At 35.7% G+C, this 26976-nt stretch overlaps 2 protein-coding genes across 10 annotated transcripts in view; one reads left to right on the forward strand and one right to left on the reverse strand.

The window, feature by feature from the left end:
• Positions 1-5418: 5418 nt before the first annotated feature.
• On the forward strand, positions 5419-9313 carry LOC578543. 2 transcript variants are annotated; one of them, XM_794911.5, is made up of 4 exons: positions 5419-5573; positions 6223-6381; positions 6785-6835; positions 7354-9313. In XM_794911.5, exons 2-4 carry the CDS (start codon positions 6226-6228, stop codon positions 7597-7599), a joined length of 453 nt encoding a protein of 150 aa, XP_800004.2. In that variant the 5' UTR covers positions 5419-5573; positions 6223-6225; the 3' UTR covers positions 7600-9313. The 2 variants fall into 2 exon arrangements, with proteins under 2 accessions (XP_800004.2, XP_030839883.1); XM_030984023.1 differs by lacking the exon at positions 5419-5573 and having other exon boundaries at positions 6140-6381.
• Positions 9314-11787: 2474 nt separating this feature from the next.
• Positions 11788-26976, reverse strand: part of LOC100894073 (caspase recruitment domain-containing protein 11) — a 53235-nt gene continuing 38046 nt past the window's right edge. For 5 of the 8 annotated variants that reach the window (XM_030984025.1, XM_030984029.1, XM_030984024.1 and 2 more), the window contains 7 exons: positions 26275-26412; positions 25298-25423; positions 23227-23349; positions 22765-22803; positions 21701-22095; positions 21088-21131; positions 18749-20302 (listed from right to left, as the gene is read on the reverse strand). In XM_030984025.1, coding sequence (XP_030839885.1) covers positions 19821-20302; positions 21088-21131; positions 21701-22095; positions 22765-22803; positions 23227-23349; positions 25298-25423; positions 26275-26412 — 1347 coding nt within the window. In that variant the 3' untranslated portion in view covers positions 18749-19820. Of the gene's footprint in view, positions 12237-15631; positions 15698-18748; positions 20303-21087; positions 21132-21700; positions 22096-22764; positions 22804-23226; positions 23350-25297; positions 25424-26274; positions 26413-26976 lie in introns of those variants that run through there. The other 3 variants (XM_011669372.2, XM_030984030.1, XM_030984026.1) reach the window with 3 other exon arrangements.

Raw genomic sequence — 26976 nt, forward strand, 5'->3', positions numbered from 1 at the left:
TTTGTAATTCCAATCATAAATATCTTGATAATCAGACAGGCGATCGGCTTGTAAAAGTCATGGGGTTCCTGACTGACCTAAAGGTTTATAATTATCATTGCAGCATGAGCTCAAATGCAGAATTTGTTTCAGAATCTGAGACAAAGTTACCGGATCCCTTTAAACAGCATTTCTCATTGAAAACCTGAGCCTGTACATTATGACCACCTGACTATAAAGATTGTTTTCTGAGCCTCCCTTGAGCCCTCTTTGTATACAGGTTTCACTGTGCGACACTAATAGTATATTTCCTGCTTTAGCCCTTCTGCCTAAGTATGAATTAATGAAAGCGCTTGAGTAAACTACATGTCCTTCTTTAACATCCATTAGAAGGGAACTGATTACCGGTAAAAAAAATTACAGGTCTGAAATGCAATGCACATTGAAAATAGCCAATTTCCATTCCCATCTCCATTACACTACAGTCAAAGGAACATAATCCCTTTAAAGCGAACATTGACACAATACTGGCGATCAGATCAACTCTCTTGGATAATTAACTCTTCCATGACTTCCACCATGTCCAAGTTAGCCCAGATCTATTAACAATACACACACTTTTCACTGATGTGTGGCATAGTTTAAGCCTACTTTGACCGAACGGCAAAGAAACATGGCTAATGTTGAAAATATGTCCAGTGAGGGGGCCTTAAATTCTGGTTTCCTGATGAGTTACTAGATCAAATGTGGCGTTACTTTAGTGAAAATTTGAAAGAGATGAGCACTGTTGATTGTTACATTTATTATGAGTAATACTAATAGTGATGAAATTAAGTTTTCCATGATAGTGGTATTTATTACTGTTCTTTATTGGACTGGGAATCGATCCTCATTAAATCAACTTCTTCCAGTCTAAAGAGCTTCCTATTCTATTCAGAATGGTTCTAAATTCAAAATTACGTTGATTGCAGCTTGTATTTACATTTGATTCGTGGACTACGTTGTCTTTTATTATTTGATACCATATTTAAATGACTTTTCAGCAGTAAACTTACACCTGTATTGTTCCATCACTATGAAAAATTTGTTGAAAATATTTAAAGTGTTTTATCCTTGTATGCTGATGTTAGCTGAAAAGAAAGTATTGTAAATACAGATATATATTGTAGAATAGTTACACATATAAACCTGTGTCTCTGATATAAATGATGAATCCTCAGTGTATTCATACAATGCACATGTATACATGAGTAACTCTTCTTAATTTGTCATTAAACAGTAACCTCCTAATGAAATTTAAAACAGTCTTGTGATGAAATTGTTTGATATATTACATGTACCTGGGGCTTGACGTAATTGTGCTATGCAAGCATATTTTCTTGGTCTTGAATACATTTACAGTCATTCTTTCGAACATTACATGAACATGTATTTTCACAGGTTGTTAGTCCGTGTTCTAATGACCTTGCTGTTTCATGTCATATTGAAAATGTTGATTTGTATTCATTTATATGTGAATTATTTTTGCTGCATGCATGTCTCATTACAGCATTACACATGGGATGTATACTTTCTGCTAATTCTAATAATTAGTTCTGAAATATGAATGATAAGTCTGAGGGTATATTATTATTTTGTTTATTTATATTCAAATGATATGAACTTTATGTAATTTACTGCATACATAACAAAACGTTGTTATTTTTATTTCAAAGTTATTTTACTTGTTATGATTGTATATACATTTTTAATATGAAAAGGATTTTTGAATTTTAGAAATATGTCATTCAAATGTCTGTAATATAATGTCAAACTCATTTTATATTCTTAAACATTACCAATGCAGGCTTCATTGATAATAGGTTCGGATTTAAAGATGTACAAAAATATAATATAAAAAAATCCTATGAATAAGTATGGTAGATTTATAATGTTTTGATTGAATATCAAGCATTGATGTCTGGGAAGCTGTACATTATGTGAATTTGAAATACTTGTGTACATTCAGTGCAATTGTATGTGAACATGGATCTTATAATGGTAACTTATGTGAACAACATAACAGTAGAATGGACATACTTAAAAAACAGTAATTATTAACAAGATTCTTGAATGCTAAAGGTTTTTTTTTTTACATTTTGAAATAATCGCAAAAGTAGTTGAATTAACTGAATCCATTGGGTTTCAAACGTCAGAAAAAGAAAGAAAAAACATTATTTTTAATGTCATAACAAAATGAATGATAGGAAATCTATTCAAACAGCAACATAAATAACCCTATCATGAAATGTATCATCTAGAAAATGTATGAAACGTATCAACTAGAGGGATTGTTTCAAAGAAACTCATTGTCATTGTTTCATATCCTAATTTCACATCACATTCAGATTGATTTCTCACTTATTAATTTTCAAAAATTAAAGAGTACATGTTCCTTTAAGCCTGGAAGTAATAATTGTTTTCAAACCAAAACAAAAAAAAATGTTTAGAAAATTGTGAATTTATATTATGCACTTAATTCTTTGTGATTTCTTTCCACTTTGTGAATAGGCCTACTTTCTAATGGGAACTCTTTTATTGTATGTTAAGAGTATGGACATGAAGTCAGTCAGCATATTCTGTTATTGTTGAGAAGTAATCCATTTTTATCTTAGCTGTTGTTGCAATACAGACTTTGTTTCTTTGTAAAGCAATCAGTTTGTCTTTCAAGAATTGAAGTGATAAAATGTTAAATACACAAAATGTTGTTCTTTTGATGTTTTTGAGTTCATTCTAGTCATGCTTCTTCTTTTGATATGTAATATTTTTCTGAATGAAATTTAGATATCTCATTTTGATCAAATATGTGATTTATATATGAATGAAATAATTTGATTTTCAATTCAATTCATGTAATATTCCTAATTAAATTGTATAATTGGGATAATTGTCTTAAGTTGGGGTGTTTACTTAAAAAATCTCATTTCATTTTCAATAATTTGTGATGTATATTTCTTTATGAGGTACCAGTACAAATTATTCATATCGTTAAAAGAGTGTGACAGAATTTAATATCAACTGCATTTTGTTGTAAGTACTTGTACTGTCAAATGACATCCCAGTTCAGTTAGTTAATTTTCATTCTTTTGTAAGAAGTATTAAGTGAGCGAAACAGAAATCAATTGAACAGAATATCTCGCCTCATATCTCAACATATTAATTCACTCAGGATTCACTCCACCAGGAGAAGTAAAAGAACAAAAAATTATTTTGATATGAAATTGATATGTCTCCCACTTTAGGTGCCTTTCGTATTAATTTTGTTTACGATAGACACAAATGGATAGCCTTATATACTCTGTCTTCCATTCTTATGTATCCAATGAAGAATATTTTCTTTTTGAAAATGATGTTGAGCACAACATTCTTGACTATGTTACTTTTAGTGTGTGTATGATTCTTTCAACAGCATTTTTGTTTTTTAATGTTTTTTTTAAACAACGGTGCTTTCTTTGATTTCCATTTAGTTGAACATTACTTTGATATATCTGTACACAGTTGACTTTGCATAAGTAAATATACAACTTTAATTGTATAAATTGTAAATAAAAGATTCTTAGAATAAAATGTATGTTTCTTTTAAAGGCAAGTTTTCAATGTCACTCATGTATGATTTATGTAAATCAGTTCAGAAGTGGCCATCGTATATCAGCTCTGTTCTTTCAATATTATTTTACAATTCTCTGTATGAGCCTTTCACATGTTCTTTATTTATATAAATTCAGACAAATTTTACAAATTGATGGTGATTTGGAATAAAATTTTCTCACATATAAATGAAAGTGCATAGTTTTGCTGTTCTACTCTTTTTATTATTTGTTATGAATTAAAGAATTCCTGCTGTGGTAGAGAGATTCCTTCATGTTATAAACAGTCAAACCTGTACATTAAGGCCACCAAAGGGAACACAACAAGTGGCCACTGTAAACAGGTTCTCCAACACACATTTCCTTCTAGAGGAATGTAACATTGGTGAGACAGTTGGCCTTTATAGAGAGGAGGTCACTGAGATGAGGTTTGAATACTTTACTTGCTTCGGAGTGAAATCCTAGACTGCCCAATTATTTTGTGAATAATTATGTATATTGTACATATACATGGAACATAACCTGTGACAAAATTTGACTTTGATGGTTTGTTTATCAGTCTACCATACCAGGAAAAGAGTTGAATATGGACAAGTCATCTGCTACAAATATATCTATAGAAAATACATAATTAGGAACTCCCTAACATCAATGCTTCTATAATACTGTAAATATTTTTATCAGAGGGAGGGGGATCGTACAAAGATGAAAGAAAGAAACAAAACGAGGGGTGAGCAAAATCGAAGAGGAGATGAAGAAAAAGGGATTAAAATGGCATATATACAAACTATATTGAGGGAAAAAAGAAAGTTACCAAGGGAAAATTGAAGAATTGGGATTTCAGAGATACTATAAGAGATGGAGACATGCAGAGGAAGAGAGAGAGAGAGAGAGAGGGGGGGGGGGGGGGGGGGGGGGGAGTGAAGGGTAGAAAATGGAGATATAACGAGTTAGAGATAAAGAGAGATTAAATTTCAATATGATTTAGGGAATGATTTTATGTATGACGCGATGACTTTTTCCTTTGTCTCTCATTCGAAACCTGACGGAATTAAAGGCCTACTATAGTAGTAGATCTTTGACTCGTTCGTAATTAGACATTATAGAGTTTATAAAATTACGAATGGACATCCATTCGTAATTTTATAAACTCTATAATGTCTAATTACGAACGAGTCAAAGATCTACTATTATAGTAGGCCTTTAATTCCGTCAGGTTTCGAATGAGAGACAAAGGAACACACCTAGTGATCAATGAATAGATAAAAAGGAAACAATAATGAGCCTGTAGAAAGTAGAACTTTCAAAGGTAAAATGGAGAAACAGGTTATCGAACAATTATTCAGGAAAAGAGTGCAAAATTGCCGGGGGTGGCGGGATGCCCTTTTCTTTCCACAAACATTAGTATTTTGTTGGGGAATTTTCTTCTTCTACAAAGGATAAATTAACAAAAGTTTATTGATGTAAAATACAATTTCAGAATGAAATAATTAAGATTTATATCGAAATCATTGATAAAATCATCTGTGCATATTGCAATTCTCAAGTAAGTCGCAGTGCGGAGGAATGTGTTTATGTGTCGGCTATACATGTAATTATCATGCCCCACTTTCTAAAAAAATATTCTAGGACTATAAATTACCACATGGTGAAGAACATTCGACATGAAATGAAATGGTTTTAAATGTCCTGTTTCGATCCCCGGCCGTCTTCTGCCGATTCTGTTCTCCGCGCTTTACAGTCGGTGCGAACAACACACACGTGGGGGCGTTGTCCATAGCGATCGCGATTACCAGGGTTTGTTGTTATTAGAAACGATACCGCTTCCGTGTTTACGATCGTACGCATGTGAATGCAACAGGTGCATGCTTCATACTCCTACCGAAGTATATTATTATCATCATATGCATATAAACTTTGCCTCGTTGATACAGCTGCTGAATTATCTTTGTTGGAACAAATATTAAGGTGAGCGTTATCGGAGAATTATAACCTTGGGAGTAGCTCGTATTATTTACATAAACAAAAGACAGTATTCATAAGTGATAGATAGATTAATGTTTATGTAAACCGTTTCGTTGAGAGTATACGGCCATTGATGTGAGTGTGAGGCGTGTATTGCGTGTAATTGCGTGTATTGCAATATCATTACTGCATTTTTGGTAACTTTGATAATGATATGTCTTGCGTGGAGATGCTGTTTTCAAATAACATTGTACATCTATAAGTAGTTAATAATGTAGTCAACATTTGAGAGAAACTATATATATATTTCTTCATTTTTGTGGTAGTATGCTAGCTGGCAGTGACTATTGCTTTAGTTTATTTGTGTTCAAATCAAATAATAAAGAATACAGAGTTTACATAGAAGAAGAGAAAGAGTAAGAAGAAGAAGGAGGAGGAGAAGAGAAAAAAGAAGAAGAAGAAGAAGAGGGCAAGCAAGTGGAATAAGAAGAAGAAGAAGAAGAGGAAGGGAAAGGTGATGAAGAAAAAGAAGAAGAAGAATGAAAGAATCAGAACTAAACAGGCCTATGTATTTTACATTAACTTTTATGGTAAATTCCATCATCGATCCTAATGTACATTTCTCTACTGTATGTCTATATCCATTTTACAGCTGATGATGGCCCGGTCTGGTGAGGAATCATGCACCCAGAGTTCTGTTGGTCTAGAATCCATCTCATTTAATCCACTTTTACCACATCCTCAGTCATGGACAGTGGTCCCAGAATTCAACATGGGCTTAAGGCAACAACGAACGCATGAAACATTTGGCGTAAGTATTAAGAGCGTCGCAGCTAGAGTGCAATAAGCCTTCTATAGCTAGCTATCCATTAACTATACCCAATTCCCTCATTCTAATTAAATGCAGACACCACCAGTTGTGACAATGTAATGGGTTAATGATATGCTGATTACGGTAGATCATACAACTTCATTTTAGGGATGTTTATGATTAGGCACTGACTAGAAACTGTCATAATAATAATAATGAAAATGATTATAACAACAAATAATGATAGCAAAATGTGCATGGTCTTCATCGTTCATCTGAGTTTGAGAACAAATTCATATTATTAGTCTCAACTCTCTACCATTTGTTATGTGTATAGTCTTACATATCATTTTTCTGTTCTCCAGTTTAATGATTATATTCAACTGTTTGTCTTTTGCTACAGAACTGGAAATATGATGTCCAATGTCAAATTGCAAACATCTCACAAAAATTGGTAAGAAGACAGGATTTTTTTTACTTACTACGATTGTAAATACAATTAAGTACAATTCAATCAAATCGGTATCATACTCTTCCTTCGATCCAAGCAGAGCATTTGTTATTTTGTTTATGTCCTAAGGTTATTTCCATGTTATTATTAAAACATTGCTGTCACGATGATCCATGACATATACAGGCCCATTTACAAATCCCAAACACCATTTTGGAAAATCATTGCTTTATAAAGCTACAAAACAAAATGATACGCTTTCATGTTAAGCAGCCTGCTTCTTTAAAATTAATAATTCTTTCACCTTAATACTTTGTATAAGTTTTTCAACATTATGTTAGTTAGAGGTAATGAAGTCAGATATGGTGAAAATGTTTGTCTCTTTTGAATGTGTCAAAAAAACGCTCTTTTGGCATGCACAATAACTTTAACTATGTGGAAATATTTCTGCACACTGTGCCTGATTGTAAGGATAGAGTTAACATTTCATATTTTCATTTAAAACTTGTTTCTTATTACAGAAAGACTCCTTAGAGGAGCATCCCGATGACAGGGTACGAGGATGTGATGTTCCCTGGCGACCGACCCTTACTGATCCCACCGGTCGTGACTTACCCCTCTACGAGCAGCAGAAGAGACCCATTGGAAACCCCGCCCCTGCGCCCCCTTCAAGGGAAGAAACAGAAAACTTTTACAAAGCTAACAGCACTGCCAACCCGTCATACCCTCTCTCCTTCGGCCTTGAAAGAACAACCATCTCACGATGAAACTAGACGAGTAACTCATCAAATAACTTTCTCGTAGACATCTACGCATCGGTCAGGAGGAAACTGTCACAATGCTGTCATTCAAGCACTTTTAAAGCCTGTCTGCACTAGTGTGGCCAGGAGGGAATAGACCTCCCTGCAAGATCACAGACAGGTGGTTATCACATCAATCAGCTCTCAAGTAAAATATAAGAAAAAGGGGATCATGGGGGACCAAAAGGCACCAATTAGACATTGTTTGCTATATAGAGGGCACAAGTAGCTATAAGTAGTGCAGTGGGCCTTTAACTAGTTTTTTTGTTGTTGATGGTTAAGGATGAGGGTAAATAACATTATCTCAAAATGTTGTGTTGGCTGGTTCATATATTGCAAACCTTGTTGAACAGTGCCATTTTAAAATGAAGGGTTTGATGAGCAGGGGCTGCAAATACTAGGTGGTAGTGGTGGTGGTTGGTGGAGGATGGGGGTTAAGGGCAGTTGCTCTTGACCCTCCTAATGATTTCTGTTAAACCTAACAGGATTCTGTGTCTGTTCTATTAGACATATATCGTCCTTGTTTTCACGAAGTGACGGTAGTATAAAAAAAAATCGTAATGCAAAGTGAATGCAATTTTTTTTCACTACCGTCACTTCGTGAAAACAGCGACGATATTTGCCACTGAATCCTACCCATCCATCCCAGAGATGGATCTGTCTCCCTGGCCTTGAATTTGGATTGTCTCTAGTTTCGTTGCTATTTGAAATAAGAAAAAGGGGCAATTTTATTTTTCATATCTATAGTGCCTTGCAAGTTATACTTGCTATATATTTATACTTAGAGCAATTCTATAAATTGTACTGCATTCCATTTGTTTATATCTAGCATATAAGAAAACCTTGTCACGAGGCAATTTGATGAGGAAGTTGGGGCACTGGTGTCATGGTTATTTGGTTATTCTCTCTGAGCTGGTTTAAAGTTTAAGAACATTTCATGACAAAAAGAGATTATCTTGACATGGGAAATGTATTATTACTCTTATTTTCAGTCAATATACATTTAATTTGTATGTCCTGCTGTGGGAGCACTATCAGATCGATGCTTAAGTGATAAAATATTCTGAATTCTGAATGATTTTCATGTAGCAATGAAGATCTAAGAAAGTTCTTGCTGTGCTTATGACTTTTTCCATTCTCTAACTTTGAATATTAACTTTTTTCACAGGGTACAAATAATCTTATTGTTTTGATGTGGAGATATGTAATAATATTTATGCTTATATAGCGCTTAATACATCTGCAAGTCCAAGTTTCTGAACGCTTTACAGTTAATACCCCTGGTCATCGGATTCTGGCTTGCCCGCAAACAATGTATGCACTTTCTCCACTCCCCGGGGAGCATTCCAGCAAGAGCTACTAGGCTAAAATTGCTAAGCACATTGGCTTTCGCATCCTACCGGGTATATATGACTTCAGAATGTTAGCAAGTAATTTGAAGTGTGTTCAACAGCTCAAACTCTATATATTTATCTTCCTGAGTTTTCATTTGTGTAAAAAGAAAAATGTCATTCAGACATCACAAAGCTATAACATTTTGTGCCATATATGCAATGATTGAATTACGTACTCTTCAAATTGACAAGTTTGGCAAATGTATGCCTTAAACATTTGTATATGCACGATCATCATTTGATATTGTATGTGTGTGTGTATAAATAAATTGTAGAAGTGAATGTTACATAATCAGTATTAAATAGTCTTTCTTCCATCTTTTATATTTGCTGTAGTCACCATCATCGATAAACCATCAGCATTCTTCATCAGTCTTGTCAAAAGTTGAAAACAAACACAATCACAGAGGCCTAAATATAGTGACATCCAATCACACATGACTGCACAGTGTCACACACACACAGAAACACAAACTTATATGTAGACAGAGTGCGAGAAATAGGAATACTTTCATTTAAAACATTCTATATAAAATGTTTTATTTTGTATTAGAAAAGTTATGTTCATAAAACATAAAGCTTGTATTAAAACCCAGCACCTTTTTTATACAAAAACATCAGATATACATGTACTCCACATTCCAATGTGCAGCTACCTAAGTATAAATATTTTTTTTAGATTACCGGTAGTCGAATAAACACTTGATACTTCATAAAATGATAACGGAGTCTTTTAAGGAAAAATATTGTGGGCCCCATAGTACTGTTCAGATACAAATCGTGTTTAGATTTTGATACACACTATATCCTTGCAATGTTCGTAGATTTTAATATTTTTCATATCAACAATAAGTGATGCACAGCAAGGCTACTGAAAATGCTTTGGGTTGATTTCATGAAAGTCTTAACGATTATTTAAAGAAATTACTATTGTATTATATTATTGGTCTACATTGATCTACATTTGCCACACTCCACCCAGGTGAAGTAAATGGGTACCTGGTAGGAATTTATTCCTTGAAACGCAGCGCGCGTAACAGCTGCAATGCTAAAGCCAGGGTAATTATGCTGCATTATTGTAGAGCGCTTAGAGACTTCTGATAAAGTAAGTGTTAGGCGATATATAAGCAAATATAATTGGTAAAAAAAGATTATCAATCCTTACCAGAAGGAAGATAATCATACCAGAATCAATAAACATTTTAAAAAAATTCTTTCAACACAATTACAGAAATGTTTGTGTATGTTTATATACAACTTTAACGTGCGGCACTTCTCCAATCTTTGTCGGACTGCTGCTGGACTGTTTAGGTGCATTATGTACGTGAATGATGGTTGGGAGTTAAAGAGTATTTGCCGAGCTAACTGGGTATTCACATGTGAGAAAATGTCAAATCAAACTAGTCTAGTTTGATGCTTTTTACGTACATCTCCGTACAACTTACAGTAGTATATACATGCAGATAGAAAAGTGAGCTAGATAATTGAACACAATGCCAAGAATACGCAATGGTGAACAGCCTTTGGTCTGACTGAGAAAGCCCCATGACAAGTTTTAGGGGCAACTATTTTGAAGAAATAAAGGCCAACAATATGCTGACACCTCTAAGTACAGCATAAAAAGTATCAAATAAAATATTTGCTTTAAGAAATTTAATATACATGATACAAAATTGAATGATGCATGCATGAGCTATATCTATATAATATATAAAATGGTAAAATAAGATAACATGTGATAGCATATTTACTATGATATAGTACTTCTCATTCCACTATTACAAAGTTATTGCATGAATCTGAAAAAAATGCAGTATACACCATTAAATGGTGCTATATACATTGCAACTATTATCATTATCATTTATATATTCTACTCGTGTTGTTCATTTGTGCAAATTAATGCATGAGGTCAGTGATTTCATCTTGTGCACCAGTGCACACTTAGCATTTGACTTCAATTGGATGTTGCAGTACCTTACAAATCTGATATAGTACATGTATTACTGTTATCCTTTCACCAATTATAGAGCAAAAAAGTAATCACTACATGTTTTTGATCCACAGAGAAAAGTACATTGTACAATAACAATTGAAAGACTGATGAACACAATACTTTAACATCAACATTGATATTAATGTAAGTCAAAAGATAGGTCAATACCACACATTATTCCTATATTCCTGTCAAATCAAATGAAGAATAGCTTCATCATGTCATAATTCAGAGCTATTCTTCCATTCAATAGAACTAATCATGTAAGACTCAACCGAATGTTACAAAATCAACAAAAATAGATTCAGGTTCACTGCCTACATACATTAAAGGTCATCCTGAGAAGATACAAATCCATTCACATTTAAAAGAAAACATATATTCCAAGTTGTAAACTGTATGTTGAAAGACATGGATAATGATACTACCTAAAAGGCACAGGGTGCATGCAGCACTAGCTTTACAAATTTGCTTGGTTCACCATCCCGTACAAGTTCAAATCCAACATCACTGCTCTAGATCTAACAACTGAGCCATTACCAATATATAATATGTAATATCTGCATCAATTTACAATGATCGACTACATGTACTTTTCTCTATTGAAGTGAAAAGAGTTACATATGGTTAAGTAAATATCAAAATAAAATTTGAAAATGTAATATGAAAGAAAGAGTAGTTCTGCTTTGAAAGCTCACTCTGCAATACAATATGAAATTAATCCTTGAATTACACATACACAAGAAAGAACTTTGATACAAATAGTTGACTGGTTGCCTCTACTTTAATCTCGTTTCCAAAGCAATAAATATGAATAGAAAGACAAAGAGTGATGGAAAAGAATGTGAAAAAGAAAAGGGGTGGAAAACTGTCGTCCCCAAAAGACAAAGTTACAAGGTATGGTATCCCTTGTTCGGAAGTATCTATCAGCAGACTTCTGCATGTATAAAGCTTCATATCTTGATATATACTAGACCTTTTAACTTCATTATGCCTTTCAAATTTCTCTAAACACTTAAAATATTATGTAAAAGATCGGAGGCACATGACAGCAAGATGCAGCAGTCCTGGCCTCCCTCAAGCTGACCACTTGTTTTCCTCCACATGAGTTAAATGAGAAGCAGTGTGTGAATGCCTCCTAGTGGGTTCCATTCCTTCAGCGATTGAAGAGGTTGTGAACTCGATCCCTCCACGAGTTTGTCTTGTTCAAGAAGCTAAAAATGAGGAGAGTGAGAGAGAAAAAGAGAGAGAGAGAATAAATAATGAGAACAGTTGCTTGCTTGAATTGCCTTGCTTGTTTGCTTGCTAGGTGCCTGTTCCAGACATTGGCAATCAAGGCTTTCCATCAACTTTTATCTCTGGTTCTTTGTAATGGGACGTTGCTTCTGCCGGTACTAGTCAGCCTAATGAACTTATCCATGTATTTGATTCACCGTCTCCCTCAATCCCTCAAATTTTCCTGTCAGTATACTGTTTTCTGTGCCCTCTCTTCTCATAAATAATGTGCCCAACAAACTGAAGTTGTCCTATTTCCTTACGAGTACAGTAATTTGTAGCATATAATAATAATTATAATAATATTCAACTTATATAGCGCTTAATACAATGTCTCTAAGCGCTTTACAGATATACTATTACCCTAGTCATTGGATTCAGTGCTTGCCCGCACACACTATGTGCCCAATCTCCACTCCCTGGGAGTTGTGCAAATGTTTTTTTTTACCTGGTATAAATCGTCGCTGTTTTCACGAAGTGACGGTAGTGAAAAAAATTGCATTCACTTTGCGTTACGATTTTCCTCACTACCGTCACTTCGTGAAAACAAGGACGAAATAATAAATATGAATAAAGGTAAAATCATGCAAAATTGGGATGTGATATTTTCACTTCCATTCTAACTAGGCAAAATGTTCAAGCACATGATGATGTTCAACACATAGATGCACATGTAAACGGATGATTGGATATTAGCTAGTATTTTCAAAAGAAATAACCAGCAGACATAAAACTCTATGTAGTTTAATAGCTTTGTGTTCTTAGCTTTCTACAAAATTCAAAACAATGTATGTTTCTAGCTACAGAAAGAATGGGTGAAATGCATCTACACATGCAGTGGAAAAAAAAAAAACATCGTTCAAATAAAGAAAACACCACTTTTTTTAAATACACAACAGCAACTACAACTAAAGGTGATAAATATTGCACCATTTTGGAAAGTAAACGACAGGCATGGAAAAGATGAAAATGTTTTCTGTGCAGTGTAAAAAATGAGTTGGCCTAATTTCCTCACGGCTTCCTCTCATGTCACTAAAGTGCTGATATCTAATGGGATGAGACCAGATCATTTGCTCAAACGACGTGAGACCTTTTTTTTTTTTTTTTTTACTGCTTTCATATTCTAACAACTAATTGAGATTCAAATACATTTACTGATCACATTTTCCAAACAGTCATAACTTTCTTATCATTTAATTGTCTCATTTTTTTCTTCTAAATGGATGAGGCACAACAAATTTTCTCATGCATAACAAAAGAGGTCATTGCTCTATAGGTCAATGTACAAGTTGAACATTTGTTGATGGTGGGGAAATATACATGTACAGGTAACTATGTTAGAGGAAGAGAAAAGAATGTGGAAAGACATGCAATGAATGGAAGCAATCTGATACATGTACAAATAAGAGAGATATATAGTCTCGCAGGGGGAGGAGGGATGAAGAAAAAAGGAGAGAGATAGATAGAAATTCAGAGTGAGAGAGGAGTTGGGAGAGATAAAAGAGAGAGAGAGGGACGCATAATGAGACAAAGTGAGACAAAGAGAGGAGAAAGGGAGGACAAGAGAAAGAGGGAGAAAATGAGAGAGAAATAGAGAAAGAAGAGAGAAAGAGAGAAAGAAGAGAGAAAGAGAGAAAGAAGAGAGAAAGAGAGAAAGAAGAGAGAAAGAGAGAAAGAAGAGAGAGAGAGAGAGAGAGAGAGAGAGACAGACAGACACACACACACACACACACCACTACACGTTTATGGCGTCAAACGTGGACGAAGTTTAGTACTTGTGTGTGTGTGCATGGGTAATTGCTTTCAACCGCGGACCACTCCATAGAAAACTACATTAAACCGCGGACGTACCTGCTATGGGATGATAGCAGGTAGCGCGCCTTTCCCGCGCAGTCATCGAAGGGGGCGCTGTGACATTTGGCGATACACATACAACTGATCCACTCGATGTTGGCTATACGCTGTGACATCTAATATTCAAACGCCCCCTACGTCGTAAATTTTATACGGCGAAAACCAGGATCGCAACCGTGGACGGTCCCCCATTGCAGGTACGTCCGCGGTTTGCGGTATTTTTCTATGGAGTGGTCCGCGGTTGATGGCGTTTACCAACGCACGCACACACACACACACAGAAGATAGAGGGGGAGAGTAAATCATATCACATGAAACTTTGAGAGAAAAATTAATAAGTGAACACAAATCTTTAAGTTCACTTCTAGATTCAAACTCAAATAAAAAAAATCTACCACCATGCTTTAACACAATGCATGGGAGGGGATATAAAACTTACAACACTGAAGATTCATTTCCCCACTTGGTAGACATACTGACAAAAATTGATAAGAGAGCTTGGCAATTCGATCATCTGGAAAAAAAAACCCTACAAATCCTATGCATGCGTGTACAAAATTCAAAGAATAAATCAACCGCTTATTCTGCATTCTTCTCTATTGTCATCTCTCTTTCTCCCTCTCTCTCTCTCGCACACACACCCAGCAAAAACTCATTTCCTCAGTTTTCTTTTCTCTGCCATAGATTATTCTTAAGAATGTCCGTTTCAAAAGATATCCTCAATGTTATGAAACAACGCTGTAAATATCCTACATCTGTAAATAATGCAAATATTCAACATGTTCAATACTAATTCTCTAAACAGGACCTTGTTGTCAATAAGCTCTCAAGCTTTCATGGGCCATTATATCAAGTTAATATTAATTTTCTTATATTTTAAATCATTTTTCGCCTTGTCCTTTAATTGTATCACTCTATTTTGATTCTGTGTATAACTGAGCTTGACCAATCAAATCTAATCAAACCATTTTTACTGCAGAATAAAAACATAAAAAATGAAAGCAATTCACATTTTTGCAAATAATGGGATCCCCCTGCATTGTCATACCCCCCCCCCCCCCTCCAATCCAAGCAATGCATGTACATGATCCAAGTTGATCAAAAGATCCATTTTGTACACTATCATTAAAAAAAATGATTTAGTAACACTGTGATGCTATGGGGAAGTTTAGGAATTATGCCAACATACCCCCCAAAAAGTATCATGCTGAAGTTTTCTCTGGGTGTGTATTTTTTCTAAATTACTTGAATCATGCCGCGGCCAAAACATCTGCTACAACAGTGACCACCAACACATTCACAATTTTGCGATGGAAGCTCTTCACAAAAAACTGAAACACACGATAAAGCAATCACCGATTACAAATATACTGTACATAAAGGAAAAAGCTTTGGAAGTCTACTCATGATCGCGATACAGGATTACTAAAATGTGGGAATGACATGTTGGAAAGTTAGAAGCAAAGTTACCACCACTTACTGTTAGAAGATGTGTTAAAGCAGGATTGCAAAATTTCGCTTTGTTACAAGCCTGTTGTTATAATAGCTGAAAGGCAAGGGCACAAATACATTTGTGGTGAAATTATTTATATATATTTCATTTTTGCATGATTTTGTTAGATACATGTATCTCCCTCAAAATCCTTGACACATATTAGTAAACCGTTATAAAGAACCTTTACCCTGATCGGTTATGAATTTGTATTATTATCTGCAAGCAAGGCAAGGCAAGGTGGTGGTTATTTTACCTGACTGCTAAGAAAGCATAAATGCTTGTAAGTAAGCAACCAGAAGGCCGACGGCTTTAGGTCCTCTCTGAGGGACCTGGTAATGAGGATTAATGCCTTACCAAAGGGCACTAGTGCATCGCCTTGGTTTCAAACCCGGGCCGCCGGATTACAAGACCACTGCTCTACCAACTGAGCTATTTGCCCCTCCTCTTAAATATTTGTACATCATTAACCCATTCAAGACAGGGATTTTTAAACGGCCAGAAATCCTTACTTCTTCAAATTGGCAGCACATGTGTTTTACTCTTTTTTTGGTATCTCGTTTTAAAAAAAAAAATTAAACAAAATTGAATATGGAAGATACAAAGCTAGTGTTGTAACATTACCAAAAATGTGTACAAAAAGAGAGATTTAGAAGCATTCTAAATCTCTCATGTACATAGTTGCAATTAATATTAACTCTTTGTAATACGGGGCCCTGGTGTCAAACAATGCATTGCCATGTGATATCAATTCATATAGTGAAAAAATACACTGTTTATTGTGTGACACATTTTGTGTAGAATGTTAGTCTTTCTGCTCAAGCATTGGGTATAAATTTCTAGGTTTCAAAATCACTATCATTGAACCAAACACAATTCATTTCTTCTCAGAATGTTATTAAACACCTGTGGACAAAGAAGATATGATGAAAGAGCAACATACCACAGAAAGACAGAAAGAAATTATGTTAGAAAACAAGATTTGATTTATTAGACAGTGAGCAGGAAGTAAGACATACCAAACAATAGGCAACCTTGAGAATATACACCTTTTAAGAATCAATCATGCAGAAATAAGGATGACAAGCAACAAATCACATATTTTCAATGTTTATCTGTTATCTTGTAAGAACAAGAAAAATGGAAATTTGTCTCATTAATCTTGAAGATAATGCCAGCCATTTGTAAATCTACTCATGAAAGTGATTTTTTTTCCTCAAATTATGTTCAAACCTTCAGAACCCCCCCCCCCCCCCCCCCAATGTATGTGTCACAGCCCAAAAGTGACACCACAGCTTGAATTTGAAACAACCTTTTCAAAGACTAAAAGATGAATTAGTATGAATACACCATCAATCTATATTAAGATGTCAAAATAGACATTTGTGCACAGTATTCCGCTTAAGGATTGTTCGGCAACACAAAAAGTTTACTGTATTTAATTGTTCAAATTCTTTTCCTTGAAAGTTTGGAGATTCTTTTCTTCCAGGCAAAGGGCATTCATAGCTATGCATGGTTTGACATTTACAAGAGTAATATAAGAATCGATGTCCTACACAAAAGGCTGACATTACTTGCAAATAAGAAATGACATAAGATAAAGCTCATGCAACGTGAAATAATTAGTTTAAAGAAATATTTTTTCTGCCTGGAAAATTTAGAAAAAGAAATAGGAGAGTTATCAGAAATTACAATGTAAGTGAAGGATCACTTGCTGGTTTAAGTTTCTTTGTAGGATATTTAAATTAATAGTGACCTCATCTGAAGCAAGATGAATTCTTGAGCTTTGAATTCTCTTCATTTCTAAATCTCTAGTTTCATATTATAGGCTTTTGACCAAAGAACATGAAATGATTACAAGTAGATAACAAACATGAAGACATCGAAACACACAAATACAAAGAAAGGCCAAACGAACCATGAATACGGAATAAAACATTTATAAAATAGAGGGATATTCTTTTCTTTTTAAATGAATAATAGCAATCAGCACAGGAAATTAAACTTTCTTTGAAGTGACATTTTGAAGCGTTTCTAATTTAAGCAGATAATTACCTCCTGTTGTTAATAAGCATGACAGCTTTCCAGTTAAAACCTCAATGTTAATGAAAACAAAGTAAGAGAAACTACATCAAGTGCGGCTCAAGAAGTACATGTTCGTCAACTTTTAACCACAGTGTCATTATTCCATATTCAGAATAGTGTCCTCCTTGATAAATTTGTAAAAATCTTGAAATCCTAAAATCAACTTTTAAAAAAATTATAGATAGTTACACCTTGTATTTTACCCTGTATTGTTTCATTTCCTTTCACAGTGCCACACATACATTAATGATGGGACTGACATGACGCTCCAACCCTCTAACATTTATCTAATAACGTCTCTCATTCATGTCACATGGTGCAAGGAATCACAGAATGGAAATAATTACATGACATGATGCTACTCACAGAGTAACACACAATGTACAATGATGACAGAGTGATATATACAGTGAAAGATAGAAATGCCTTGAAGAACCAGATTACAGATTACACACCTTTGAGAAAATAAGAGCTTAGAAAGCAGTGATTGAAAACAATTTTCTGATAATACCAAATAAGTTTGATGTTAATCTATCCAAACCTCTTAGGGAATAATTGGAAATGGTATGAAAATGCTACTTAACATGTACATACACGTGCTTGAATATAAACCGAGCCCCTCCCCAATTGCATTAAAGCCCTCCATAAACCACCCCCCCCCCCCCCAAATAAAAAACAAAACAAAACAACAACAACAACAACAACAAAAATACATCAACAACAACAACAACAAACAAACAAAAACAGAAAAACAAAATGCCCTTATGACCTCAGTTTCCTTTTCATAAATAATTCTTGCACTGGGATGGTGACCATTTGGATAATGCCATTTTCTTCTACTACACTGCCTTATTTCATTTAATGACAATTTTAAATGGGCAGAGATTTTGCCCATTGGCCCTTGCTTATATTGTAAGAAAAAATAGCAAGGTTATCCACAATAAAAAGACAGAATGTTTGCACCTACAAGCAGTGAATATAAAGCCCTAGGGACACCTCAAATTTAAGCAGATTTTTAAAAAATTCTTTCAGTTAAAAAAAGAAAGATTAGTCACCCCTTTGAATGACAAATCACATTATCAGGTTAGGGGTCTATGATTGAAGGTGCAATGGACTAATAGGATCTTGTGTAAGGGTGTGTTAGGGTCTAGGGTGTATTCTTATAGGGTTCATTTTACAAGCTAATCACATGTCTATCTATCCCTCTCTCCCAAGTGATTGTTCAAATGGAAGATTTAGAAATGGAACTCGAGCAGAGTTCTGAAAAGCAAACTCTTCATGAATAAATATTCATTCCTGAGATGTTAACAAATATAAAAGATTCCTTAAATCCAAATACATTCCTTTTTTCTTTAGGATGCCATTGAAAAAAATTCTAACACATACAGTAGGCTTGCAGGTGCACCATGTGAGAGAGAGAGAGAGGGTTGAGGAAAATCAAATTATGCCTGGACTAAAAGGACTCTTTGACTCGGTAATCTTTCTTTGGGGTGTGTAGTCCTAAAAAGGACTGTTTGTTATCTTTCTTAGCTTATAGTTCTAAGGAGAACTTGCACCCGCAAGCCTACTGTATATCTACATCACCATGCAAGCCGACACTTACAAGCAGATTCTAACACGTTAAAGGGATTTTCTGCAATCTTTTTCTGATTTTTAAGAGGAAAAGTAGACTTAGTCACCAAGATTAATTAGCAAATAAGAACCGGACAAATCATCTATCAACAATAATCCAATAGCCTCCTTATCAAATGCAATGCTGAAAAAATGATCTTCCAAAATTTTAGAACATCATTAAAAAAATATGTGCCATATTCGTGACACAATTTCACAGCCGGAAAGGAATTTTCAATCATATCAAATGGTGATGGAGTCGCTGCCCAGCAAGCAGTAGATGCAGCTTTAAGTCCCGCTGGTTCCAAGATTTTTTCTAACTTGTTTTTCAATACAGATCGATCAATCGATCTTACTTACTGGGTGTAAGCCACAAATATGTTTAAATAATATCAAATATTTGAAAACATTCATATGTACATTTTTATTGCACTATGGTTTTCTATACAATGAGAGCTACATGTACGTACATCTTCTGACATTATCCTGTCTTTTCTTTATTTTTAGACACCTTTTGGCCTTTTTTTCTATGGACCCCTAATCGATATGATCCCCTGTTTATAACAAAAATCCCTGAGACACTTTTGATGCGTTTACTGCGCGACTCTTCTGGTTTGACAGGTTCCATCGGTGGGCCTAACCATTGCTCAGAAGGTTGTATGCATTCCTGCATGCCTTTCTCTGGGGCCTGCATGGGAGGAACCCTTAGTTTTGGAACAGGCGTTCTGGAGTCAGAGGCAAGGATCCAAGATGCGACATGGTCCTTTAACCTTTGACCTTTGACTGTATTCTTCCTTGGAAGAGCTTTGCATTGTGGGGAGTCCTTAACGCCTAGTTGGGCATACCTGTAACAGCCAGGGTTTTTTAAGAACTCCAAGTTCTCATAGTCTTCTAGACGACTCAGAGATCGAGATCGACGACGATCATGACCAAGATGATGGCGAGTCCCTGGCCTGGAGCGCACTGAAAAGATGAAGAAAAAAAAAAAGAATACTGTAAATAAGCTGTTATTTTCTTCAGAGTTTTATTTTCATGAATTTCGGGCATTTATCAACATGCACAAATATTGTCACCTCATCAATCTGGAGCGTGAAAATTTCAGCATTGAATGATGTGCTTGCACCCTCTCGATCGCCAGCGCCATTTGCCTGGCCACCATCACTAACATTTACATGCCCACACTCACTAAGCTTATACACCGCTTATTGTGTAGCAGCGGTTATATTTGCACCGCTTCCAACACTCACTAGATGATTCCACTTTCTGCGACAGCAAGGCACCGTTGAACAAAATATCAAGTGTATGGATATAGTAATGAATATAATACAAGCTGCATAAGATAACTTGGAGAAAACACAAAGATTTGAGTTTCCTGAGTAAAATCATAATTTCAAGAGTTCAGCAGGAATTCTGGAAACTTCTTTCTCTCTTTTTCTTTTCTTACTTTGGCCCTTTCGTTTCCCTACATACTTCGTTTTTTTTAGGACAGAAACATAAAGGGGGGTGTTTAACCCCCAAAACACCCCCACATGATCCTGTGTAATATATTTTAAAGCTCTCTTCTGTTGTAAAAGGAAATTGAATTAAAATGCCAATAGAAATTTGTTGCTACACATGACAAGGATGGTCATTTTTTGTCAGGAATGTTTACTTGCATACATTGAAGACAACATGTAATACAATCATGTAGCTGGAAAGCAAACTGAAATTCTCCCAGACCCTTAATGAAGAGAAAGAAATATACAAACCTGATATCGGCTGAGGATCCATCATTCCAAAGTCATCTTCTGACCTGTGAGTGAAAAAACCATAAAAGTTGGATCACCTTGAAAATTTAACCTCTTCAATGCCACAAACAAGTTTACCGGTAACTGCCTAAATTCAAACACACATGTACACATAGTGTACAACTAGATTGGACTATGAAAAGATTGTCTCTCTTTTTAAAATAAAGCTTGTAAAGGCTAATTTTTTATACCATTGACCACTGAATGACAAAGAACAATGTAACAAGAAGTGTGGTTAAAAAACTTACATGTAGCTCATGAATAATTTGTAATAAGCTGCTAGTTAACTGGTGGAAATGAGAGTGTCAATGACTGAACTATATATTATTGTGGGGGGGGGGGGGGTCATTTCTTCTTTCTTTCTTCCATTTTGAGTACATACCTCTTTACAGAGTATTATAATACTATACTGGGGTGTGTGCAGATGGACCACTACACCGGGGTTTCCCCCTACTCTTATACGAAAAGTGCAGTGGGTTCTTAAAGTGCAAAGGTAGTGACTTTCTCTACACGGGGCCTCCATTTAACATCCTATCCGAGGGACGGGGAAGAGATGAACAAGATGTGGAATTACCTGTGCGGTATATCTTCATAATCGCCGTCATCACCCTCATCGCTGCTACCTCGGAAACTATAGTTGGGGAATCCAGAGATCCTACCAATGTCCAGAGAGGCGATGGCAGCCTCATCTCCTGTCGTGGTCGTTGAGGAACTGCTCGTCATGGTGCAGGGAGGAGAGTAAGACAACTCGCCCTTATCGAAGGACTCTGACAACGCTTTCAACTGCTCACTCTTGCCGAGCCCTGGATTGCTGTGAGTCGACTCCAATCGCTTCAGTCTCTCCCTCGGCATTGGGACAATCGACTCTCCTATTTGATAAGCATCATCCCATCCACTCTCGGAATCATCTTCCGCATCAGCTGCAGTACCATCATCATCAACCAGGTCATCATCTGCATCACCATGAGGCTACAAAACAGAAGGTAATCATTGTATTTCAGCATCAGATAAAATAATAGGAGTGTCATTTTTGACAGACATGGCGCATTATAAATGTTTACTACTATTATTATTATTATTAAGAATATTAGTATGTCTTGCTATTAAACCCAGGGTAGCCTCATCAGTATTAATACTGTTCTCCCTGAGGGCCCTATAATCATATTATTACCCTGACATTAGCGAAGCTATCATGATAAGGCACTCAAGCATGCAATAAAAACTGTCTCAAGAATGGCAAAGGATACACTTCATGAGAGGGGTTGATTCCTTTACCATTTTAAAAATGTTTTGTGAACAATACCACTAATATTAACACAATGTCTATTGGACCTGGGTGGCCCCTGTATTAACCCTATGGTGATGAATGAACTCGGCAGTCAACAGGTTACCCCTATAGCTTGCTCCCATAGTAACCGATAGACTTTTAAAAAGTACACTACAAACTCATTTCTCTGCTTGTTCCAGAGACAACGGGCAAGATGCCATAAGGCAATTCAAAATTTATATATATATACATGAATATATTCACAGTATTTTAGGTGCAGATTGCTTGGAAATGTTCTAAACTGATTTCCAGTAGATTTACTTTTACCTTGTACATGAAGTTGTTTCTTTGTTGTGGATTTTTATACTTACATATATTCCTGAGGTATCTACTGACCCATCATCAGCATTCTGTGACCAAAAAAAAAAGGATTATCTTCATGTTTTCAATACTTTGAGATATTATTTTGTTCCACTTCAAAGTGTCCTGGTCAACTCAAATCATGTGACCCCACAATATATGCCTATTCTTGACTGTTTCCAACTTCAATTGAATTCAACTTGATTTAAACATACAAAAGACTTAGTGCATTAAGATGATTCAAGTGATTTGTCTCTTATAGCCCGTCTGTACTAGTTTTGCCAGGAGGAATAGACCACCCAGTGTGGTCACTGAAAGGTGGCTACCTCATCAACCCAGCTCTCAATTAACATTAGAAAAAGAGGATCATGGGGGACCAACGGGCATTGTTTTCTATAAAGAGGGAGCAAGTAGCTACAAGTAGTACAGTGGGGCATTAAATGATTTAAAATGAGATTTTAAAGATAACTGACCATTATCCTCTCTGACAGGTCAGCATAGTCCAGTCGAAGGCTGTTGAGCCTGTCTTGTAGAGACGTGGTGGTCAGGAAGGATTGGGACATGTCTTTCAACACCTCCTCGTATGCTTGATTCAGCTGCAAGAATTAAAATGATAATCATAAAAACATGATATTAAATACATTTAGAATGTATCAGTTATCTACATATTCATAGTGTTGTTGTAGGGAGACAGAAGCAACATATATAGTTTAAAGGTACTATCTGAACGTAACTTGCATAGGGTGAAGAAAAAACTAGATGGAATTCGACTGCGCGCAGTCGAAAATGATGCCTCCGTTATAGAGCAATTTTACAAACCAAAACAGAAAAAAAAAATTGAATTCAAGTCAATGGTAATCCATTGACAGGTTCTCAGAATATTGTGATTACAAGCAATTTCTCATATACATATATGACCCTTTGATCTTTGACCTCATGACCATAAAATCTACTCAGTTCATTGGCTCTGCAAGATGTTCTGAGTTAAATAGTAATCCATCTGTCAGTTCTAATGAGAATGCGTTCACAAGCTATTTTTGCATACATAATGGGCCCATGACCTTTGACCTTTGACCTTATGAACCAAGAATCTACTCAGTTCATTGGCTCTGCAAGTAACAAACATGACCTAATTTTGGCATGAATCCATCAATCGGTTCTTGAGATAATGCGATCACAAGCTGTTTTTGCATTCATAATGTGCGCTGTGGCCTTTGACCTTTGACCTACGTGCTCCAAAATCTAATCAGATTGTCTTCCTATGGTGATACACACTATCATTAAGTTTGAAGTTTTTACATCTCCAGTGGTTCTTGAGATATCATGATAACAATCTCAATGTATGGAATTTCATAAGTTGACCTCTGTGACCCTTGACCTTTGACCTACGTGCTCCAAAATCTAATCAGATTGTTTTCCTATAGTGATACACACTATCACTAAGTTTGAAGTTTAAATCTCCAGTGGTTCTTGAGATATCATGATAACAATCTCAATGTATGGAATTTCATAAGTTGACCTCTGTGACCCTTGACCTTTGACATACGTGCTCCAAAATCTAATCAGATCGTCTTCCTATGGTGATACATACTATCCTTAAGTTTGAAGTTTAAATCTCAAATGGTTCTTGAGATATCGCGCTAACAAACTCAATACAAGGAATTTCATAAGTTGACCTCTGTGACCTGTGACCTTTGACCTACGTACTCCAAAATCTAATCAGATCGTCTTCCTATGGTGATAAATACTATTCCCGAGTCTTAAGTTTAAATCTTAAATGGTTCTTGAGATATTGTGATAACGGTCAAACGGGACGGACGTACGGACGGACGGACGGACGGACGTACGGACGGACGGACGGACGTACGGACGGACAACCCGAAAACATGATGCCTCCGGCACCACCTTCGGTGGCGGAGGCATAAAAAGGAGTATTTACAGTAAGTGTTGTATAGTAGCAACCACTCAAGCTCCATTCAAAATTGATTATGTGGCTTCAAGACAAGTTCAACATCAGTATTTATTTAACACTTCAATAAAAACTGGACGTCATAATCTATGCTGCTCTTACCCGCTTGATCATGGTACAATGCAGATTAACAATGTCAAGAAAACAATTTGGAATCTTTCTTAAAAAAAAACACAATTAAGATCTTGAACTCAGGCCTATATCAGTCCACAAGTCACCCAGTCGACGAGAGCTACCCAACCACATTCCTATCAGATGCCATACTCGAGAACTGATTCGCATCGGCATTCATTCTTTTCGAGAACAGTAAGGAATTGGAATTATCTGCCCTCAGAAATTGTTGAAGCACCATCTGTAATCATCTGCAGTCGGTCGGTGACAGTGGCTAGTCTTCCTCCATCCTATACATGAGCTTGTAAATATTTGTATATAAACTGTATTATAATGTAAATAGCACTCGAATGGATGTACAGTAAATTGCGGTTCACGCACTTAACGCACATAGTTTGCAAGAATCTTCAGTCAATTTGAAGGAAGCAGACTTAATCAGAAAAAGAAGAAGAAGAAGAACTTACCTTTGCTCTCTCTCGGCTAACGATCTCAAGCTCTTGCTGAGACATCTCCAGATGAAGCCGATTCATCCTCATCGTATCTTTCATCATTTTTCGTTCCTTCTTCAGCAGATCAATCTCTCCTTTCAGCTTTATTAGGATGAAATAAGAACAGAATGTCACATTTGATGTCTCTTTAATATAACAGATTAATATCATCTTATTTAGAAATGACGACAAGAAAATTGACATCTCTACATAGTGGCCTCTTTTTCTTTAACATATCAATGTCACCTTTCAGATTACTAAGCAAGATAAATACAACAGAGATGCTTTCTCCTGTGTCCAATTATCTACCCCCTTTCTTTCTGCAGCTTTATAAGCACACAAAAAGAAACTGCCATGTTTAGTGTCCTTGTTCAGGTATCAATCGCACTCTTTAGCTTTAATAAGTCAGAACCAACAACTCAACTTGGGAGAGAAGACGATTAGAACCATGCATTTTTCTAGAAATGAAGTGCTTAGTGTACACTGGTCTTCCATCAGCTTAAACAAATATATTCATGTTTTGTATGACACTCTTATGAGATAAACTTTATAGAGTAGGTGTGCAAGTCCCCGCACTCAATATAAAATTCTCACAAATACTATCAATAATATAAATAAATTCATACAAATACTAGCAAATTGCAGCATTTAATACAAGCCATTGATGCAGGTTATTCTGTATTCTGCAAGCACAAACCGTGGTCAGTCGTAAAAGAGAGTCTGCACTATAAGCCTACCATAGGCCATGTACTATAGCTGCTCCTTGACACAACTAATAGGCAGCTGGGCTAGGCTTCTCTCAAGGCACAACGATTTGTTGATAAAGTGACAAATTAGGGTCTGTGCTTGCAGATTAGTTATTCTGGCCAAGACGACTTTGCCATTTGGACAATTAAGTCCCAGTTAGCCCCTGCATGGCCGGGCCAGATTAGCCTCCGATACCTGAGACTTACCCCATCATTTCTTTCTTGTATTTTCTGGACTTTCAAGTTCAGACTCTGATTTGTGTCTCTTGCTTTGGCCAGTTGGCTCTGGACTCTTTCGGATATCTCACACACTTCATCGCTGATTGCAACTGACCGTCGGTAGTCCTGATAGGCAAGAGAAGAAGGTAAAATACACATTGTATCACAAAAAGAGACTTGCAAAATATAACCAATAGGGCAATTCCACGGTAACGGAAGGACACTCAGACAAGATTTTTGAACTTCAGGTTCATACTAAAAGAAATGTTTTATTAGTATGTATTAAACTATGGGGAACAAAATGTGTTTCAGTCAAGTGGAAAGCTTCATCAACTTCACAAAGTTTGGATAAACACTAATTAACTGGAAAAACCATGTCCATTTTTATGTCCTTCCGTTACCGAGATAATTAATATGCACATTCTTAAACTACTTAACTATAATGACAATTTTTTTGGGGAGAATTAAAGGCACTTATATAGGTATTATATCTGTACTGTTTCACATCTTATACTAATAAAACAGTTCTTTTAGTATGAACCTGAAGTTCAAAAATCTTGTCTGAGTGTCCTTCCGTTACCGTAGAATTGCCCAATAGCCAGTGCACAAAATTTGACATTTCTGAAGCTCAGAATAAAATGATATAACCTGCAGATTACCTAACCAAAAGATGTATGCCTCATGACTTGG

This window comes from Strongylocentrotus purpuratus, unplaced genomic scaffold, assembly GCF_000002235.5.
Source record: "Strongylocentrotus purpuratus isolate Spur 01 unplaced genomic scaffold, Spur_5.0 spur5_scaffold_14, whole genome shotgun sequence".
In the NCBI taxonomy this organism is placed as follows: domain Eukaryota; kingdom Metazoa; phylum Echinodermata; class Echinoidea; order Camarodonta; family Strongylocentrotidae; genus Strongylocentrotus; species Strongylocentrotus purpuratus.